At 56.1% G+C, this 19,858-nt stretch overlaps 1 protein-coding gene across 2 annotated transcripts; it reads left to right on the forward strand.

Annotated features, from left to right (window-relative positions):
* The first annotated feature begins 732 nt into the window (after positions 1 to 732).
* Positions 733 to 13,893, forward strand: ITM2C (integral membrane protein 2C). 2 transcript variants are annotated; one of them, XM_036319921.1, is made up of 6 exons: positions 736 to 990; positions 8,265 to 8,405; positions 10,614 to 10,802; positions 11,608 to 11,718; positions 12,153 to 12,303; positions 12,723 to 13,893. In XM_036319921.1, the coding sequence occupies exons 1-6, from the start codon at positions 859 to 861 to the stop codon at positions 12,812 to 12,814; spliced, it is 816 nt and encodes a 271-aa protein (XP_036175814.1). In that variant the 5' UTR covers positions 736 to 858; the 3' UTR covers positions 12,815 to 13,893. The 2 variants fall into 2 exon arrangements, with proteins under 2 accessions (XP_036175815.1, XP_036175814.1); XM_036319922.1 differs by lacking the exon at positions 8,265 to 8,405 and having other exon boundaries at positions 733 to 990.
* The last annotated feature ends 5,965 nt before the right edge of the window (positions 13,894 to 19,858 follow it).

Genomic DNA, 19,858 nt, shown 5'->3' on the forward strand with positions numbered 1-19,858 from the left:
AATGAGGTTGTTTGCCTTTCTAACAAGTTCCCTGGGGCTGCTGGGGCTGCTGGTCAAGGTCCTCACTTTGAAAATGACTTTGAGAACAAAGCCACACCCAGGGGAACCATTTGCATGGGCTGCCTTGCAGCACTGAGGTCCCAGAAGAGGAGGTGGCACGGTGGTTCCAAAGGGCACGATGGGCCCTGGCTGAGTGGCTCAGTTGGTTGGAGCATCCACCGTACACTAAAAGGTTTCTGGTTGGATTCCTGGTCAGGGCACATACCCAGGTTGCAGGTTTGATCCCCAGTCAGGGCACATGCAGAAGGCAATGGATGGATGTTTTTTTCACATTGATGCCTCTCTCTTTCTCTCTCTAAATATCAATAAAAAACACACCTTGCGCCAGGCAGAGGGCAGAGGGGCGGGGGGGAGTGGTGAGCCTGGGAACTTGTCTGGAAACTGCATTTATCTAGCAAACACTGTTTTAACAGATTGTGTGTTTGGGGAGGCTGGTCTTGGAAAGGGAGCCCGAAGGGATAAGGCTTTGAAGAGGGCTGACTCCATGCCTGATTGAATGGATGGATGGATGGATGGATGGATGAATGGATGGATGGATGGATGGATGGAGTGAACCTCAGTCCTCCCCAAGTCGGAGCGGCACGCCCGGCAGGGGTCACTGCGCACCAAGGGGGCAGGAAGGGGGCGCAGGCGCAGCGGGCGCCAAAGCCCCTCCTGTTGGGGGCGGACTGGAGGTGGGGTTAGAGAAAGGCACGCGAGCAGATCCAAACTTCCTGTGCCTGCGGAGTGCGGGCAGCGGCTGCACCGAAAGAGGCTGCACCGTCAGAGGCTGCAGGGCGCACCGCGGCCGGCGCAGCCATGGTGAAGATCAGCTTCCAGCCCGCCGTGGCCGGCATCAAAGGCGACAAGGCCGACAAGGCTTCGGCCTCGGCCTCGGCCTCGGCCTCGGCCTCCGCTCCGGCCGCTGAGATCCTGCTGACGCCGGCTCGGGTGAGAGGGGCCGGGGGCTCAGGGGAGGGAGCCGGGCGCGCCTGGCCGCCGCGGGGATGCCAGAGGGCATCCATCCTAACGTGGGGAGGGGCTTGGGTCCTGTCCTAAGGGGGCAGCGAACGTCTAAGTCCGAAGTTTGGGAGGGGGTCCGGGTCGCTAGTCCCCGGGTGGGGAAGCGCTTAAGGCTCTTCCAAAAGCATAGGGGCCCTGGGAGCCGAGCCCCAGAATAGAGGCGGGGGGAGGGGGGGTGTTGGGCCGGAGAAGTTCCAGGGACCGGCGTGTGCGTCTGGTTCCAATCAAGGGGGAGAGGCCGGGAGTCGCGTCCCCCGGTGGGGGATGGGAGGAAGGTTGAACCGTATTTCTCCGAAGTGGGGCGGTGGGTCCTGATTGGTGGGAACTGAGGCGGGGGAGGGTTCTGGTGCCGTCGAAGGGAGAGGGGAAGAGGGGCTATTGATTTCATCCATTGATTTCATCCCAAAATGGAGGGGGGGGGGCCGCTGGCAGGGGTGGGGACGTGCTGCTACTCTGCACCTGAATTGGTGGAGAAAGTAGTGCAAGATAAAATGGAAATAAACCAGAACCCGCCGGCTGCACGTCCTGGGTTCAGAGTTGGGGTTCCGAGGCTGATCCTGATCCCCCCGCCCCCTCTTCCTTCCGCGCCCGGCCCTCCCCCGGGCTGCCCCCTCCCCGCGGGGAGCCCCCCCCCCCCCCGCCCGGGCGTCCTCCCGCATCCCGGCTGCGCTTCGTGGGGGCGGCCCCGGCGCACCCCGCCCCCGGCGCGTCCTCCCCGGCCTCCCCGGCCTCGGGCTGGGCAGAGAAGGCATTTCCGCGGTGGAAAACCGGGCGGCGTGAAGTCTGGTGGGGGAGGGCCCGGAGGGGACAGGACGCGTGGCCCGAGCCGGAGGCGAAGGGAGGGAGAGCTGCCGGCCGGGCAGAGGGTGTCTACGCAGCGTCGCCCACGGCGATCTCGGGCGGCATGTGGGGCCCCAGCCCCTATGGAGACTGGACTGAGAAGTCTTCGTCCACCCCCTCCCTCTGATGGAGGCTGGGTTCGGAGGATTCGCCTTAGCGCCATGGCCCTCCCCAAGTTTATGGCGGAGACACACCTCGCCCTGGGTCTGTCCGGCTCTGGCGGGGCCGCAGGGAATACCTGTGCCTCGGAAGACGGGGCTCCGGAGAGGGGCCCCAGCCGTGGGTGTCGCGGCCTGAGCAGGCACCTGGGTGGGGATGCTGGGAGCCCGCAGCATGATGACCGCCTGGGCTGGGGTGGGAAGTTGCTGTGCCCCCACCGCACCAGCTCCGTCTTAATTGGACGCTTGGATGGGGAGGGGCACTCCCTATTTGAAGCCTGATCTGCCGCTTTAAAAGTTTCCAATGAGCACTTTTCGAGCCTCTTTCCTCCCTTCCTCTCTGCCCTGGAGGGAGCAGGGATGAGGGGCCCAAAGCAGCATTCTTGCCCCTTCTCCCAGCTGCCTGGCGCCCAGCTGAGGTCTGGAAAACAAGACCCTGCCTCTAAGAGCTATAGGCTTTGGGCAGGAGGGGGACCAGCCAGACTAAGGGGGGATGTAATTCAAACTCCATCCGAAGGTCCACAGATTTGCAGGAGTGGCACTTCCTCGGAGCACCTTGCTGGTAGTGCAGGCCGGGTGGCAGATGCCAGCTAGCATCACCTTGGCAGTAACCGACATCTAGCCTCTGCTCTTCCCCCTCACCCAGCGTGAAATGGAAATATCCAGGTTTTCCTGGTGCTGTTGGTAGTGGCCTTGAGCCTGCTGAGCAAGCCTCCTTCTCCCCCCCCCCCCCCAACCTTGTTGGGCAGGGTCCCCTCACTCTTAATCATGGAGAGGGGACAATGGGGGAGGAGAATTAAAATCCGACACCTTTAGGACAGGTGTGCCTATTAGTGAAATTTTATAGCTGCTCCAGGCCCTGAGGTGATGCCCAGGGGGCTTGCTCTACTGGAATTGGGGCCTTGGGAGAAGAGTTCACTTCTGCCAGCCTCTTGCAGCATCTCCTGGCCAGTGGGCACATTTCCCACATCCAGTGCCCGGGCGGTGAGTACAGCTGGCGCCAGCATTCACAGGTGTCGCCCAGGACAGAGTATCAGCCATTTATTAGGGTGCTGAAGGAGAGGTGAGTGGGACAGGCGGGCTCTTGGGGAGCCCCGGGAGCTGCTTCATTAAAACAGGTCGTTTGAGTCTTGTGCCACTCCGTGGGGATGCAGAGGAAAGCCTATTAGATAGAAGGTGTCTTCTGGCTGGGGCTGACTCTGGACCCTTCTTGGTTACTGAGCTGGACTCAACAATAAGACTCAAAGCAGGACCACGGGACGCACAGATGAGCTGTAAATGCCTTGCAGCAGGCGAGCAGGCGAGCCACCCGCTGGCGCAGTGATAAAATGTCACCTGTGTGCAGGCCTAGGGGCCAGGGTGCGGCAGCACCACCCTCAGAGCAGGCTCCCCCTGCTTCTGAGCAAAACCTGAAACACAAGGAGGATTTTGTCCCCAGACCTGCTGCTGGATGGCAGAGCCTCAGTGGGCCTGGGAGGGATGGGGTGGGGGCCCAGCTGGGCCTCCAGCTGCCCCCTCTCCCCACGTGGTGTTTGCCCCTGAGACAATGAGAAGCCTGCACTGATGGGCGGCTAGTGGGGAAGCACCCCCTCTTAGCACCTTCTGGCCATATCATTCTTAATGGGCGAGAGGGAGCAATAGGGGCCCAAGAGGAGGATTACAATCTGTCCTAAGGGGTTACTTACACCTTTAGGACAGATGTGCCTATTAGTGAAGTGGCCAGCTCTACACCTCTCAGCGCCCTCCCCTCTCCCAGTCCTCTGTGCCTATGTATTCTCTCTCTCTCTCTCTCTCTCTCTCTCTCTCTCTCTCTCTCTCTCACTCACACACACACACACACACACACACACACACACAGCCAGGAAATGTGGGCATGTCCCCACTCGACCCAACTTGGGGGCTGTGAGAAGAAAGAAACAAGTTCAATACAGTTGTCTTCTCAGCGCTGCAATTTTCTCTGGCTTTTGCCTTTGATTAATGGCCCCTGTGTCCTCCCTCCCAGCCTGCATACCTGAGAATCAGATTTCACCTTCTGTGCCCTGGCCTCAGGCCCTTGGCAGGGGGAGCTGAGTCTCCCGGAGTGGTTGGGGGAAGGTGCCTGCCAGCCCAGAGGGTGGACCTGGCCAGGCTTGGAGTCCTCCTGTCGTCCCACAGGCCCCAAGGGCTGGGTTGAAAGGAACTTCGTGAAAACACAGGCCAGCTCTGGGTCCTGCCCCATGGCAGTGTGAGGACATGGGCTGTCCTATCCGGGGCCTGCCCTGGGCCTTCCCAGAGCACCAGACCTTTCTACTCTCTCTGTTGTATTTCCCTCAGCCTGCCTTTGCATGTTCCAAGGCTGTCTGTCAGCAGAGTGTCAGGGAGGATGGGTTTCTCTTAGTGACAGAAAAAAAAAATGTTGTGATAAAATCACAGAAGCGCCGCCTCTCTGAGCTCGCTCCCCCAGGAGAGCTCTAGCAGCCGGCCTTCTCGTCCCCCCAAATCTTTTCTCTGGATCTCGTCTTGACCGTGAGGAAGGAGCAGAATCCACCCGGGCGCCAAGCAGAGTGGAGGACTGTGCAGGAGTGTCCTCAGGGGTCTCACTCTTCTCCTCACCCACCGCACCTGGGTGCTGCTGGGTCCCACGATAGGAATGGGGCTCCAGGGATGGCAAAGTCATGACCCCTGTCGGCATCTGAGCACAGCTCTGCATGCTCCAGTGGACAGGGCATTTGCCCATTCTCACCGCACCCTGCCAGTGTTCTCTCTCTCTCTCTCTCTCTCTCTCTCTCTCTCTCTCTCTCACACACACACACACACACACACACACACACACACACACAGACATGGGTGCCCTCGTCTCTGTGAGCTGCAGCCTGGGAAAGAAAGATGCTGGGGAGGGGAGGGGAGACCCCTCGCACCAGCCGGCTCTCCTGGCCTTGGGGGAGCACCTCTGGTTCCCTGGTAGCCTCCTCCTCCAGCCTGCAACTGTAGCTGAATCCGCTTGCAGTTATTTTGGGCATTGCCACCAGGGGAAGGTAGCTGGGGCGCTCGCTCTGTGAGCCCGGGGGTCTGCGGAGTTAATGCTCCAGTTGGCTGGGTTCCCCCTGACTGTTTTGGCCTTGCCTTTGCCAAGTCACTTAATGAGCACCATTGTGGGGCTGAGTGAAGCAGGCAGAGAGAGGCTCAGGCCCCTCTTGGGTCCCCACAGGTCTGGCTCGCGTGCCTCACAAGAGTACACAGCCAGGCACTTTGCTCAGAAAGCCCAGTTGCTATGGAAACAGTATGCAGTATTTTCTACTTTCTAAAGGGAAGCTCCCAAATGCCTGGATGCAGTAACTGCTTCATGTGAGGGCTGCATTTTCCTGGGTCTCTAGCATGGCAGATGAAGCTGGCCATCTCTCTGAGTGAGCTGGGCAGCCAGGGATCCCCAGAGGCGAGGCCCCCAGCTGACTGCACGCCCCAGAGGCCTCTGTCCACCTGCCAGTGCCCAGTGCGCGGGGCCTGCGAATATGCCAGGGCTTTGGAATTCTAGCCTTGGTCTTGCCGGTGTCGTGTGGGGCCAGGGGAGCGGTGGCAGCGTGGGGGCAGGACTCAGGGGCCTCCCCCCTGGGTGGGGCCCTTTTGTCTGGAAGCAGCGACATCCGTGGTTTCCCATCTGCCTCGTGACAGCCTCCGGTCCTGCTTTTTCTTCCAGCCACTGCTTGGCCCTGATGCCTCTGGGGTTTGGCCCCCAAGGCTGGAGGGTGGGGAGGGGAGTAGGGGATGAGCCCCTGGTATGCACTCAGTGGGTGTCAGTAGAGGCAGGAGAAGGAGCCATTTGTCCACTGCACGTCTAGGAAAGGTGGGGGATCCCCAAACTTCACAGTGACCCCCACAGAGACGTGAGGTGAGGACACAGGGCCGTGTCAGGTGTCCTGGCTGGAGGCTGTGTCCTCAGCCACATTAGCCGCCCCTCACGTAAGCCCCACCTCCTCCCTCTCTGTCCTCTCTGACCTCTCTCCCCACCGCCCTCTCCAGCTGCCTCGCCCGCCCCTTAGAAACACCTGACCCTGCGGGAGCGGAAAGGCGGCTCTAACCTGGTGGCCTCACCTTGACCAGGCACTTCCTCTGGAGCAGGCCCTGGGGCTCTGGCTTGTAGCCCATTGACTGTCTGCTGTGTTTTTGTTGTTGTTTTCAGCAGCTCTCACAAGCTTGCTTCTCTGGTTTTCTTGAAGAAGGAGCATAAGCCTGACCCCTTGCAGCCTCAACAGCTGTCCCAGTGGTGGCCCTCACCAGGGAAGTTGGGTTGATAAAGATCTTTATCCTGTACCAAGGGCTTCAGGTCTTTGTCTCCTTTACTCCCGACAAAACCCCCCTCAGGAGGTGGCGGACTGTCCACCTTTCACAGGAACCTGCACGGGAGGGGCACTGCCGTGGGCATGCTGGATCCCAGCCCCTGTGGGGTCCCCAGGGGCAGGAGGCACAGCTGGCAGGGTCGGTGGCCTGCCTTCCGAATCAGCGACGTTCCTGAGGACCGCGCACAGGACGGATGGATCCCGGGTGGCTGTTCCTCTGTGATGCTGGCAGAGCCTGGCTCTTGGGTCGCCCTGTCCAGTGCTGCTCCTGGGAGCCCATTGGAAAGTCAAAGCCATTGCTTTCAGCAGGGTGGGCAGGGGCACCTCCATTCTGTGTCTCACCCCATGGCAGCTGAGGCTGGGGCTGCTGGCCTGGTGAGGGATGTGCCCAGAGAGGCCCTCCCCAAGCAACAGCCCCTCTGATGGGACTGTTCTCTGCTCCCCGAGGCCCGGGCCACACCCCCCGACGAGTGCTAAACCAGGGGCCACAGGGGAGAGGACTTGAGGGGCACAGCAGGCTATGAGCCCCATCTCTACCAGACTGGACCTCCGGTGCTGAGAGATATGGGCCTGTATGGGTAACGTGGACCTGAACTGTGTCCCCACCCTCCTGCCACCCCCCCCCCCCCCCCCGGATGAAGGGAGAAAGGAAACATGGCACAAAGAGGGCTAAGCAGGCAGTTAGTGGCAGAGGCCCAGTGAGGAGCTGGGCTCTGAGCTGGAGCTCCTCCCCTCCCCCCACACTGCCCCAGCTCCTTGGGGTGGGGGTGGGGTGGGAGTCTTTGCACTGGCCTCTAACCTCACCCGGCTGTATCTGGACACCACGGAGGAGGGTTTGGATGGTGGGCACTGGAGGCGGAGACAAGACTGGCACCTTGACAGCAGCTCACAGGGTCCAGGAGCGCCTGGGTCAGGGGGGACAGGCATAAAGAGGGTGAGCAAGGTCACACGGGTCCAGTGCTGCAGGTGAAGCATGCTACTGAGATTATACACATCCGGCATCCATCTGCCCAGACACACGAGGTATGGCCTGGAGCTGGGCCTGCTTGGCTTGCTGCTGCTTGGCAGCCCTGCAGCTACTGTCCTGAGCCCAAGCCTGGCTCCCAGAGCAGGTTTTACCAGGGGCCTCCTGCCCGGGTCTCCCTGGCGGCAGCTGCTGCTGCCACAACCACGTTTCCCTCCTGGCAGAAGCATCCTGGCTTCTGGAAAACCTCCTGACAGCCTGCCTGGCACTGCCAGCCGGGCCTGTGTGAGGCCATCACTGCCTGGAAGACTGAGCTCTACTCAGCGTAGATCACAGGCCCAGTGCTGCCCGGCCAGATGGAGACCGACCCGAAGCTGTGGGCCTCCTGGAGTCCCTGTCCCCATCAGTCAGTGACTGCTCCCTGCCGCGGCCCCCCTCCCACTGCCCCCATTCCAGTCCACCCTGTGGACTCCAGCCTTCAGGTGCATCTTGTCACTCCCCACCTCAAAAGCCTCCCTGGCTCCCCACTGCCCAGAGCACCCCGATTCCCACAGGTGACAAGGCCTGACACAGTGACGAAGGCCATGTCTGTGCTTCCCCTTCTGTGTTTGAAAGAATACCCTGTGGTCACAGCTGGTCCCACGAAGGGGACTCGGCAGGGGACTTCCAGATGGGCCTGCTGAGCCTCAGTGCGTCATTTTGGGCCTCGTGGCGGGTCCCAGTCCCTGTGTACATGACAGGAGGGGCTGGGAGAGCCCGCGGCTTCCTTTTCTTCCAGATAATTTCCCATGCACCCACCCGTCCTTCTCTCCCCTGACCCCAAGGCTCCCCTCAGGCCAGCAGGGTGAGGACTCACTTCAGAAAAGGGGTGGGAGGATTCCAGGGTTCAGGACCCCCACCTAACTGACCCTGCACTGCTGTCTGCAGGAGGAGCGGCCCCCCTACCACCGCCACAAGAAGGGGGGCTCCGTGGGCAGCGTGTGCTACCTGTCAATGGGCATGGTGGTGCTGCTCATGGGCCTCGTGTTCGCCTCCGTCTACATCTACAGATACTTCTTTCTCGCTCAGGTGAGGCTGGGTGGGAGGGGGAGCAGGCTCTCAGAGAAAGGGGAGCATTCAGAGAGGGAAGTGTGGGAGTTTGCAGCGGATGTGGGAGCTAGCAGGAGAGGGCAGCGTGAGCAACTGAGAGCCAGGTGCTTGGGGTTTGTGAAGAGGGGGAGCAGGAAGTCCTGGGCATGCCCCCCAAGATGGGAGGAGTGCCCAGGCTAGCCCAGAAGGCCTGCCCCATCTTCCTCCCTGGGGAGCCTCGCTCTGGTCCAGGAGGCAGGACTGGGGCCCATCCTCTAAGGCCCACAGACCCTGGACGAGGGTCCTTACCGTTTCATCAGACACACCTGCGGTCAACAGGAAACTCTCCCAGGAGTACAGTCAGCAGTGGGGAAGCCGGGATTAGAACCTGGGCCCGTGTGGCCTGAGGCCCCTTCCCACAGTCACCTTGGGCCGTTGTCACCAGAAACTCAGACCGAGCACAAATCAGAACTCTGATCCCTCAAACCCTGTGCCCATGGGTCACGCTTTAAGGAATTCCCTCCCATTTGGTGTTTGGACGCAGGTTATGAAACGAGAAAGGTGGAGGGTGGGTTTATAGACCCACACACACCATGCCCCCAGTTGGCCCACCCCCGCGATCTGCTCCTGCAGCCAGTCTGGGCTTCAGCTAGGTCAGGAGAACTGTTTGTGGTCACAGTGACCTTGTGATCAGCGCAGCCCTGGGGAGGGAGGCAGTGCCCCGAACTCTGAGAAGTAGTTAAGGTAAAGGTAGCTCAAAAGAAGAACCTTAAGTACAACAAATGAGGAACCTCAGAGGGATGAAAAGGCAGCAAATTGCCAGTCATTTATGACCCCAGTGACCTCTCCCACCCTTAAGCATTGGCCTTTACCTTGGTCCTCACCCAGTTTTCCCACAAGGGAAATCGCTGAAGAGTTTCTGTTCCCTGGGACTTTCCCCTTGGAACCCGCTGACTTCCCCTTTTGCCCTCCCTCCCCTCCCCGCAAGGCCTGCTTCCTACCTTTCCCTGGTTTTTGCTTTCCTGTGCGGACCCTGGGGCCTTTTCCTGCTGTGGCCACAGCCCCCCACCCACTCCGGCTTCTGGGCCCCTCTGTTCCCAGCCCCACTCACACTCCAGGTTCCTCACCACCACAATTCCCAGGGACTGGGGCACCTCCGAGTAGCCTCTGGTCTGTGCCCTGGGACCCTGTGATTCGGGCGTGCCGACTCACCCTGGAGCTTGCACGGAGACTGGAGCAAAGTCCTGCCCAGTTCAGGCCAGCTGTCCCGGCACCGATGGAGGAGGCCCTGGAGAATTACCCCTGGCCTCAGTCATGTCATAATGCCTCCCTTCCCTTAATTTTTTAAAATACATTTTTATTGATTTCAGAGAGGACGAAGAGGGAGAGAGATCAGGGATGAGTGAGAATCATTGATCAGTTGCCTCCTGCACTCCCCACACTGGGGAACAAGCCCACAACCCGGGCATGTGCCCTAACTGGGAATCAAACGTGACCTCCTGGTTCATAGGTCGAGCTCAATCACTGAGCCACGCTGGCCTGGCTCCCTTCCCTTATGATGGAGTGACGAGGCCGGCCACTCAGGGAAAACAGCGTTTGTCAAGGTTTCTCATGAGGCATGGGGCCCAGGGAAGGTGGGGGCTGTTGTGAGGTTGGACATGGAGCTGGAATCACAAGGGCTGCCTCTCAGCTCCTCCCCGCCCCCCCCCCCCCTTTGCCCCCAGGTCTTCAGGGCCCCACAGCAGAGGACAGGAAAGATGGGTGGATGCCCTCTGGTGGCGGTGTAGGGTGCTGCATGCCCCCAGAGCCTAGCTTGTTGAGTTCAAGCTCCTTGTTTGCCCCTGAGGACCCTCCTGCTCACCCCAGGCTCTTTCTCAGGTGTCTGTCCCTCTGGGTCCTCCCCGTGCTGGTCCACCCCATTTCCCAAGCACAGACTCATGGACCTGAAGCCAGAAGAAGCTTGAGGGAGCACCTCATTTTACAGATGGGGAAACTGAGGCCCAGAGAGGTCATCCACCCAGGAAATGGTTGGCCCAGCTCACCCTCCCTGACTCCCCACGTTTCTCAGTTTCTCCATCTGTGAAATGGGTCTCACAGTCCCACCCTTCCTGTGTCCTCAGGCCTTAAGAGAGTGAAGTGGGTGGGCAGGTGGCAGTGGCCGGGCCCAGGGCACGGTGTGACCAGTCTGTCTCTCCCCACCTTGCTCAGCTGGCCCGAGACAACTTCTTCCACTGCGGCGTCTTCTACGAGGACTCCCTGTCCTCCCAGGCCCGCACGCGGATGGAGCTGGAGGAGGACGTGAAGATTTACCTCGAAGATAACTACGAGCGCATCAACGTGCCGGTGCCCCAGTTTGGTGGCGGCGACCCTGCAGACATCATCCACGACTTCCAGCGGGTGAGGCCGGCCAGGGGCTGGGGCTGGGGCCGGGGCGGGAAGAGGGGCACCCAGGGGCCACAGCCCCCTTCCACCAAGAGTCATGAGGAAGCACAGGTGTGAAGGGAGAATGCTGACGGCCCTTGGACATGCTTTGACTATAGACAGAGTAATATCAGCTGTGTGTAGGGCATGACTCCGGCTTAGCTTTGTTGAGGTTTTAAAGACATTGCTTTTATGATACCAGGTGCTAAAGTTTATAGTTGTGCGTATACAAAACACAACGTTTTTGTATTATTATTTAGTGATTGTATTATTTTCATACGAACAACTGAACCTACTTCGGCCCTCCCTGCATGGGTAACGTAGTTATCCCTGAATGAACCAGCCACGGATTCTCCCCCCGCCACCTGGCAGCTGCAGACGCTGGCTTCGTGGGTCAGGATGTCCCTTTTTATCGCATATTCCTGTGCCCACGCTGATCGAGGTGCAGCACAAGGAGGGCCTGGGATCGGGGGTTTCTCCCTGAGGGTCCCCAGAGGTGGGCCTCCCAGCTTTGATGACATGCAATCGGGACATCACTGTATTCCCCAGACCTCGGCTCTGTCACCCCATGAGAAGAGCCCTGTCACACAGGCATTTAACACTTGGTGTCTTTCATCTAGTAAATGAAACACAGGCTGGGAGAGGAGCAGAAAAAAGGGGTGTACCCCCACTGCGGGGGTGGGGTTTCTGCCTTTGCTAGCCAGAAGCCTCTCCCAGCCCCCTCCCCCCATGGGCCAGGCCCTCACCTGCAGGGACTGACATGACCCCTCCTTCTCCCCAGGGTCTGACCGCCTACCATGACATCTCCCTGGACAAGTGCTATGTCATCGAGCTCAACACCACCATCGTGCTGCCCCCTCGCAACTTCTGGGAGCTCCTCATGAACGTGAAGGTGAGCGGTGGTTTTGGCCGTATCTTGTCCCTCCCTGTGGAGCCAGGCCTGGGGCAAGGGCAGTTCCATGTCCTCACTCCATGCCCCCGTCCATACCCCACCATATACCTCACTGCACACCCCAGTCCATGCCCCAGTCACAGTGCAGGGAGATGCGGAGGCCCTGCCCTTTGGGTGGGAGGCCAGACTCCCACACATGCAGAATTCAGGGCAGCGCAGGCGGCAGTACTTAGCACAGCAGAAGTGCCTGGGGCATTAGAAGGTCGAGCTGTGGCGCCTCTGAATGAGGGAGGGGGCATGTGTGCGTTTCAATGTTGGGTGACACAGCTCGAGTGAGCAGAAGGGTGGCGACAAGGGGAGTGGGCAGTGAGCTAGTGGAGACCACAGGAGGGGGCCCTGTGTACTGACCAGAGCTGTGGCCACTCCCCTTGCAGAGAGGCACCTACCTGCCACAGACGTACATCATCCAGGAGGAGATGGTGGTCACAGAGCACGTCAACGACAAGGAGACCCTGGGCTCCTTCATCTACCACCTGTGCAACGGCAAGGACACCTACCGGCTGCGGCGCCGGGCAACTCGGAGACGTGAGTGGCTGCCCTGGGCTCCAGACCAGGGCCGTCCCCGGCGTGCTGGCCCCAGAGCTGGAGACCAGTGGTCAGACAGCTCAGAAGCTCAGATAGCAGCAGCAGTAAATGTTAATCGAGCACGTACTACACACCACGTATTTTACGGTTTTTATGTCCTTAAAGAGTATAAGTTACCATCATCGTCATCATTATTGCTGCCCCTTTTAAAGGCTCCGAGAAGTTAGTTAACAGCAGCTCCTGAGCACTCGGCATTTCACTGCACCGCCTCGGAGTGAACCTGGGTTTGGTTTCCTGGGCCTTCTCCCCCCGCCCCCCACCCCCCTCTGGTCCCCTCAGGCTCTGAGGCTGGTGGCTTTCTAGCCCAGCCAGTTCTGGGCCAGGGCACGTCCTCACTGGGATTTCTCTGCTCCCTGCAGGAATCAACAAGCGCGGGGCCAAGAGCTGCAACGCCATCCGCCACTTCGAGAACACCTTCGTGGTGGAGACGCTCATCTGCGGGGTGGTGTGAAGGCCTCCCCGCCCTCCCGGTCCCACCCCTGCCTCTCCTCTTTTCTCTTCCTGCCACTCTCTGGCCTTCCTTCTTCCCCTCTCTTAGCTTGTACTTTGGGCGCCATTCCATAGATGTGACGTGCCTCCCCGTTCCCATCAAACCCTGCCCGCCTCCCTGTCCCAGAGCCGTGACCTCTCAAGGCCCCCACCTCCGCTGCCGTCCCCGGCCTGGGGGACAGAGAGGGCGCCCTGAGATGGTGTCTGTGACCACCATCTTAAAGTGGGGTCCTCTGGGGAGGACTGGATGGAGGGGCTGGGCATGTGGGGGTCCTGGGCTAGGGGATAGGGTGTGGGGAGGGGTGTGGAGTGGGGTTCAGAAATGTCTGCACAGTTGGGAAAGTCCTGAAGGCTTTTTTCTTGGATGACACACTTCCTCCTGTGTCCCAGCTCCCGGGACTGGGCTGAGGATGGGGGACTGTGCCAGGGAGGGACCCACCAGAGCACAAGGGAAGGTGGTTGTCAGTGCCTTCAGCCCACCAGAGGGAGCCTGGAGCCTGGGGGTGGGACTGAGTTTGTCAAGCACAATTGTTCTCTGAGTGGAACCAAAGAGGGAGGAGCCAGGGCCCCCAGCGCTGGCCCCCCAGGAGCAGGGTAGGGTCCCACAGCCAGAGCCACACTGGAACAGGGCAGAGGAGGGTCGCTTCTCCCCCTGTCGCTGTGGGGCTGAGCGCAGCACTGACGCGCCAAGTGGGTGGGGGCTCCTGGCTTCCTCCAAGCTTAGAGCTGTTGTAGATCATGTGGAGGGGAGGGAGAGCCACCTGGTACCTGCACACCCTGCCTCCTCTTTGTTCTGAAATCCGTCCCCCTCTGCTTTGGGGGAATGCACCATTTTTCCTTTTCCTCCTCACTTTTGCATGTTTTGCTGATCATTCCTTATGCTAACCCCTCTGAGCCCTGAGCCTTGAAGAGGAGGCTTCAACGCCTCCAGTCAGGCTTGGGTGCTCCCTGGAGATGAAACTCTTAAACGCTTTGTATATTTTCTCACTTAGATTTCTTTTCAGAAGTGTCTGTAGAACAATAAAAATCTTTGACTTCTGACTTTGACTTGAAAGTGGCAGGTGGGGGTGGGCGGGGGCAGGAGTGCTACAGCCTGGGGGCAGAGTGACAGGGGACGTGGGGGGCGGGCAGTAGCAGGGGCAGCCAGCAGGCGTTGGCGTCTGACCCCTGCAGAGGTGGGCCTGTTCCCTGGTCCAGCCGAGCACTGTAGATGTCCCCTCATAAGCCAGGTAGACTCGCGTTTTACAGGTGAGGGAGAAGGAGGGGCTCTGAGGGCTTGTGCAACCTGCCAAGGTTATGCTGCTTCTAAGTGCCTCTCAACCACCCTGGAAGATGACATCATCATTGCTCGTCCTTAAGCACAAGGACGCTGACGTGTTCTCCACGATTTCTGGGCATTAAGTAACCACGTTGGTGGGGCTGAGCTGAGTTTGGCATGAGTCAGGTCCACATTCTGCAGAGAAGGAAGAGGGAGAGCTGCCCAGAACCTTGACCGAATGAGCCCAGAGGTGGGATGAGGATAGATGCCTTCACCGTAGGTCCCAGTCACAGGCTCAGTAATCCTGCAAGGGGCATAAAAGGCTCAGGCTAGTACAGACAGACCTTGTTCTAAATCTTGCGAAGACATCAATCTAAATGCAATCAATTAAAATGCCAACTTTTTTTAACTTGACTTTCAGTTCTTTAGGGAAGTATGCATGGAGAATAGCCTCTAGATATTAAGCATTATAAACTTCTACAATTAAAGAGTTCGCTGTAGCAAAGGGAATAGATGTGGTGGAGGCCTAGAAGTTGACTTACGTTCAAGAAAATTTAGGGGGGACGTGAATTCTTTTTAGTGGAACAACTGGCTACCTGTTTTGACAAAAACTAACCGGGATCCTACTTCCTTGCAATAAAATTCTAGATGGAGCAAAGGTTTTGAGTATGAAATGAAGCCTTGAAAGTATTTGAAATGATTTAAAAGATAATCTGGGAGGAGGAAAGACCTTTCTAAGTGGGACATCTACCAACAACTTGGACTATGAAGAATTAGAACTTACATACAGCAAAACACCAAGGCAAAAGATTTATAAGCTGCAAACTGGGGGAGATGTTGAAACAGGAAATAAAAAGGGCTATTTTCCCTAATATGCCAAGTTCTTAAAATCATGAAAAATGAACAACTCAGTACATAAAAAGGCAAAGAATATAAACAGGCAGTTCACAGAGAAATACAAATGGATCATAGCTAAACATGAAAAGGTGTTTTATTACTGTTACGTAGAAAATACAAACAAAAGAGAAACGTTTTTGCAGGGATGGTTCATTTAGTTTATGTAGCAAAACATTTAAAGTAGACAATGCTATATGTAAACCACTAGTGTGTAAGTTGTGAAGCACAATATATTTCATTTAATTTAAATAACTAAAACTTTTATTTCTTAACCTATCTCACTGACTAGGACCTCTGGTACCATGGGGATAGTCACAAATCTTATTCTTGATTTTAAAGAGAATTCACCTTGAATATAGTTTTAGATATTGGGGGGAAATACTCTTTTTAAGGTTAAAGCAGTTGTCTCCTATTTCGAGTTTTCATTTTTAATCAAAGATAGTTGTTTAATTCTTTTATCAAATGTTTTCTTTGTTGATATGATCACATGTTTTTCCCCTTTAACTTGTTATTGTGGGAACAACATTAATAACTCTTTTTTTTTTTAACATTAATAACTCTTGATGTGTTCTCTTGTTTCTATACTATTGGGTTCTGTTTGCTGATATTTAGCAGTTTTGGATACATGTTTATTAGTGAGGTTGGCCTGTAATTTCCCTTTCTCATACTCTCCTTTTTAGCCTTTGTGTTATTAGAATAAGTTGGGGAGACTGGTTTTGTGGTTTGGTTTGGTGCAAGTTTAATAATAGCCAGTCTTCTCAAGTATGTACAAGCCCCCTTGTACCAATGGCAGTAAATTGGTGACAAAAATCAAATTTTTTTAAAAAATATATTTTTATTGATTTTTTTACAGAGAGGAAGAGAGAGAGAGAGAGAGTTAGAAACATCGATGAGGGAGAAATATCGATCAGCTGCCACCTGCGCATCCCCCACTGGGGATGTGCCCGCAACCCAGGTACATGCCCTTGACCGGAATTGAACCCGGGACCCTTCAGTCCACAGGCCGATGCTCTATCCACTGAGCCAAACCGGTTTTGGCAAAAAAAAAAAAAATCAAATTTTAAAATGCAGTGGGTTTGACCCAGCAATTTCACTGCTAGGAATTTATCCTATGGATATACTCAAACAAGTTTATAGAAATATAGGTGGGTACAAGGATATTTATTGTTGTAATAGCAAGAAACTAGAAACAAAACTCCCTCAACTGGGGACTTATTTTTAAAGTGCATATTTGTCGCCATTACAAAGACTGAAGTAGCTCTAATTTGTGCTGATGTGCAAAGTTCTCCAAGATCTATAATTAGGGTAAGGCCAGGCCAGTGTGGCTCAGTTGGTTGAGCATTGTCCCATGCACCGAAAGAAAGGTCACCGGTTCAATTCCTGGGCAGGGCACATACCCAGGTTTTGGGTTCGATCCCCAGTCCGGATGCATAAGGGAGGCAACCAATCGATGTTTCTCACATCAATGTTTCTCCCTCTCCCTCTCTCTCTCTCTACCTTCAATTAAAGAAACATATCTAATTAAGGTAAAGTAGTTGGCAGAGCAAGAATAAAATATATATCCCATTTGTGAATTTTCTGAAAGATAGCTCTATGGATGTGCATGTACTGCTTCTGGAAGGATACTCCAAACCATGTAACAGTCATCTCTGGAGGGCAGGAATCTGGAGGCCTCTATCTCTCCTGTGAAGAAGAGTTTAAGTGTGTGTGTCTCCGTGTATAGTGTATATGTGTCCCCTGCAGCCAGGATGGAGGAGGCCTGCTGGCTGAGGAAATGTCCTCACTGTCAGCTAATGGCACAGTGTCACCCAGTTCCCCTCTGGCCCTTGTGGTCTGTCACTGATCCTAGACAGGAAGCCCTATATTAGGCCCATGTTTGGCCTGAAAAAATAGAGCAGTTGCAAATGTTAAGTTGACATAAATAGGAGGCTCTGTAACCGCCTGTGGATGTTGCTATGGAAACTGGAGCCTGGGCAGTCTCCATGGAAACCGTTCTCAACTCTCTGCCTGAAGGAGTTGCCACCCACGGGTGTTGAAATCTTACTTATCAGGGACCTTAGAGCTTCAATAAATGCTTAGGGAGGGAATGGTGGAATGGCCCCTGCTCACCCAGGTGGGCTCTCGGCACCACCAGCTGCTGCTGGAGAAGGAGGAAGAGCCACCATTCCCACAGGAGGTGCCCTTATGGGGAAGCAATGTATTCAGTGTCCCCAGAGGGAGGAGGGCCCGAGTCTGGAGGTCCGGGGACCTGGACTCTGCCACTGACCACCGGTGTGCTGTATAGCGGTGGTGGACTAACGCTGGGTCTGGGCTCCAGCCCCCTCTGTAAAATGGAGAGCTGAGGCCAAGTCTTTCTGAATGTCTTTTCCAGCTTTGGTTTGCATGTGGCCTGATGGCATGGGGCCCAGAGGTGGGGGGACACTGGACGGTGGCCAGGGCAGGCTTCCTGGGATCACCTGAGCTTCGAAGGCTAGTGAGGAGTGGCAGGGGTGGGAGACGCAGCAGGAAAGAGCAGAATGCCCTCCATGGGCCAGCGGACAGAGTTATAGTCCCCTGAGTGTGGCTTGGGGTCTGGAAGGGAGGTTTGGAGTCCAGGGCTGTGGGTACCAGGGATGTGTGGTGCTTTCCCAAGACTGTGGGTCCAGAGCACCAGTGACGCCCTGACACTGCTGGCATCTCCTTGGCCCTGCTGTGTGTCGCACGTGCTCAACTGCCAGAGCACAGAGCAAGAGACGTGAGAGCAGACAAAGGCCGTGGTGCCAGCCTCCCACCTGTGAGACAAAGCGCTTTCTCACTGGAAGTAACATGTCGGGTCCAGCCCCACTGAACCAAGGACTGAGAAGGGTGGTGGGTAGCAGTGCGCTAATGGCGGGCTGGGAGGGGGGGGGGGAGGGAGGGTAGGAGGGCGGAAGGGAGGATAACCTAGACCAGCATCCTTGTCCAACATATACTGATGGGGACCCACTCTTTTCAAGCATTTGCCAGGGGCTTTCATTGATTTCTTTTGTTTATGTCTTACATTATCTCTAGGGTAGGTATGAATTTCATAACCACAAACTCAGGCATGCAAAAACTCTTATTTTTTTTCTATAATAATCTATGTTGTATAAAAACCTATTTTTCAAATCCCCATTTAGTCTGGTGACAGAAAATGTCATCTTGGTCATTCAGGGGTAAACTATAGTTTTAAGCTCAATCAATTAATGGTTCACCCTTTTAGTAGGTGTTCATTTCTGCCTCCTGCCCCAGGGCCCTGTATTTGGGGTCTTCCCTACAGTGGGGCTTTGACGGGGGATAGTGGCTGCCTCCTAAAATATCTATGAATACACGGAATGGGGGCTATGAAGACCAAGCCACCCAGCATCCTGTGGGCAGGAGCAGGTGGGGGGTACCTTTCCTGTGGTTCCATAGCATTCATTGAATCATTGGTTCCCCTTGTTGGCCCCCAATTGCTGACACTATTTCTCCAGCCCAGCAGTGGTGCTCTGAGCTCCCCAGTGCCCTGTAATAACACCTTTCCTCCTAGGTTAGCCAGAATGCTTCCTGTTACTTGAGTCACCATTTTAGCAAGCTCGAGTACCTTGTGATCAGAAAACAACTTAATCCTTTCTTCCCACTTCCTTTTCAAAACCTGTTCAGTGGGGTTGGTTCTCACCCAGCTTTAAATGAAATCTAAGGTAGATTTCTTGGGGTTTTGCGGGGGCGGGGGGGTCCATCCAAGATCATAAAAATTCCTGGAGTCACTTTTAGGCACAAAAGTCCAATTTCAAGAATTAAAATGTCTAGTTATGAAAATAGTTGAGACTCCAAAGTTCATTGGAAGCTGAAGCTGCTCCCCCCAACCCTCTGAGACGGTCCCACACAGGAAACCTGTGGCTTGCAAAGGAGAGCGTGGTCAGCTTTACCTCCATGACCCTTCTCCAGGCATGCTCCACCCACCCACCCCACCCCCAGGCTACCCCAGCACCATTGGGTGGGAACCGGTGCAGAACGAGGAGGGGCAGACGGGGTGACTGTGGCATCTGGCACCCTTCTCCTCCCTGGGGTAGGTGCTCATTGGGAGTGTTTGATTCCCCCCCATCCTCTCCGCTCACTGCACCTCAACACAGGTGAGCCCTCTGCTGGCTCCAGTCTTCTTGGGCTGGTCTAAGTGCTTCTGAGACATTCCCACGTGTCCTCATGGGACCCTTCCAACAGCAAGGGACCCATATCAAGCTCTGCACAGTCTCATGGAAGCCCCTCTCACTAGGCCAAAGGCAGTGGCGTGGCGAGTGGGACACAGGTTATTCTCAGAAACGTTCTGTGCCGTCAGTGAGCAGGGAGTGGGGATGGGCAAGAGTGGCGGGATTGGTTTGGAGTCACTCCTTGGCAAGTCCTCTATTTTGGAATGTCCGACAAGTGAGCACATTCCTGTTTTTTCCTCAGATCCCTGAGGGGTGTTAACAGGTTTCCTTCTTGGAATTAATTTCAGGTGATTGGGGGGGTTGGGGTCAGGGGGACCCAGACCCACCCATTTTGACCTTACCTCACCTCTGACCTCTAACCCTCCCAGCAGGTGGGATCTTTATCTACACTTGGCGGGAGCTGTGGGGAGAAGGATGGGTCAGAAAAACCTCATGAGGTCTACGTATTGCTTAGGCCTCAGGCTCCCCACCAGCAATACCAGGCAGTTGGGCCTGACCTTGAGCCAGCTGTGTGCCTTCCCAGGCCAGGCTGGGAGTTCAGGGAGTTGCATGAGGAGAAAAGTTCTGATGCTCAGGGCTCCTGGGAACTGGAGCACCCAATCTGCACCTTGGACATGAGAGGGAGTTTGCCCAGCCACATCTCAGGGAGAAGGGTCAGAACTTCAGA

Source organism: Myotis myotis, unplaced genomic scaffold, assembly GCF_014108235.1.
Source record: "Myotis myotis isolate mMyoMyo1 unplaced genomic scaffold, mMyoMyo1.p scaffold_m19_p_8, whole genome shotgun sequence".
NCBI classification, from domain to species: domain Eukaryota; kingdom Metazoa; phylum Chordata; class Mammalia; order Chiroptera; family Vespertilionidae; genus Myotis; species Myotis myotis.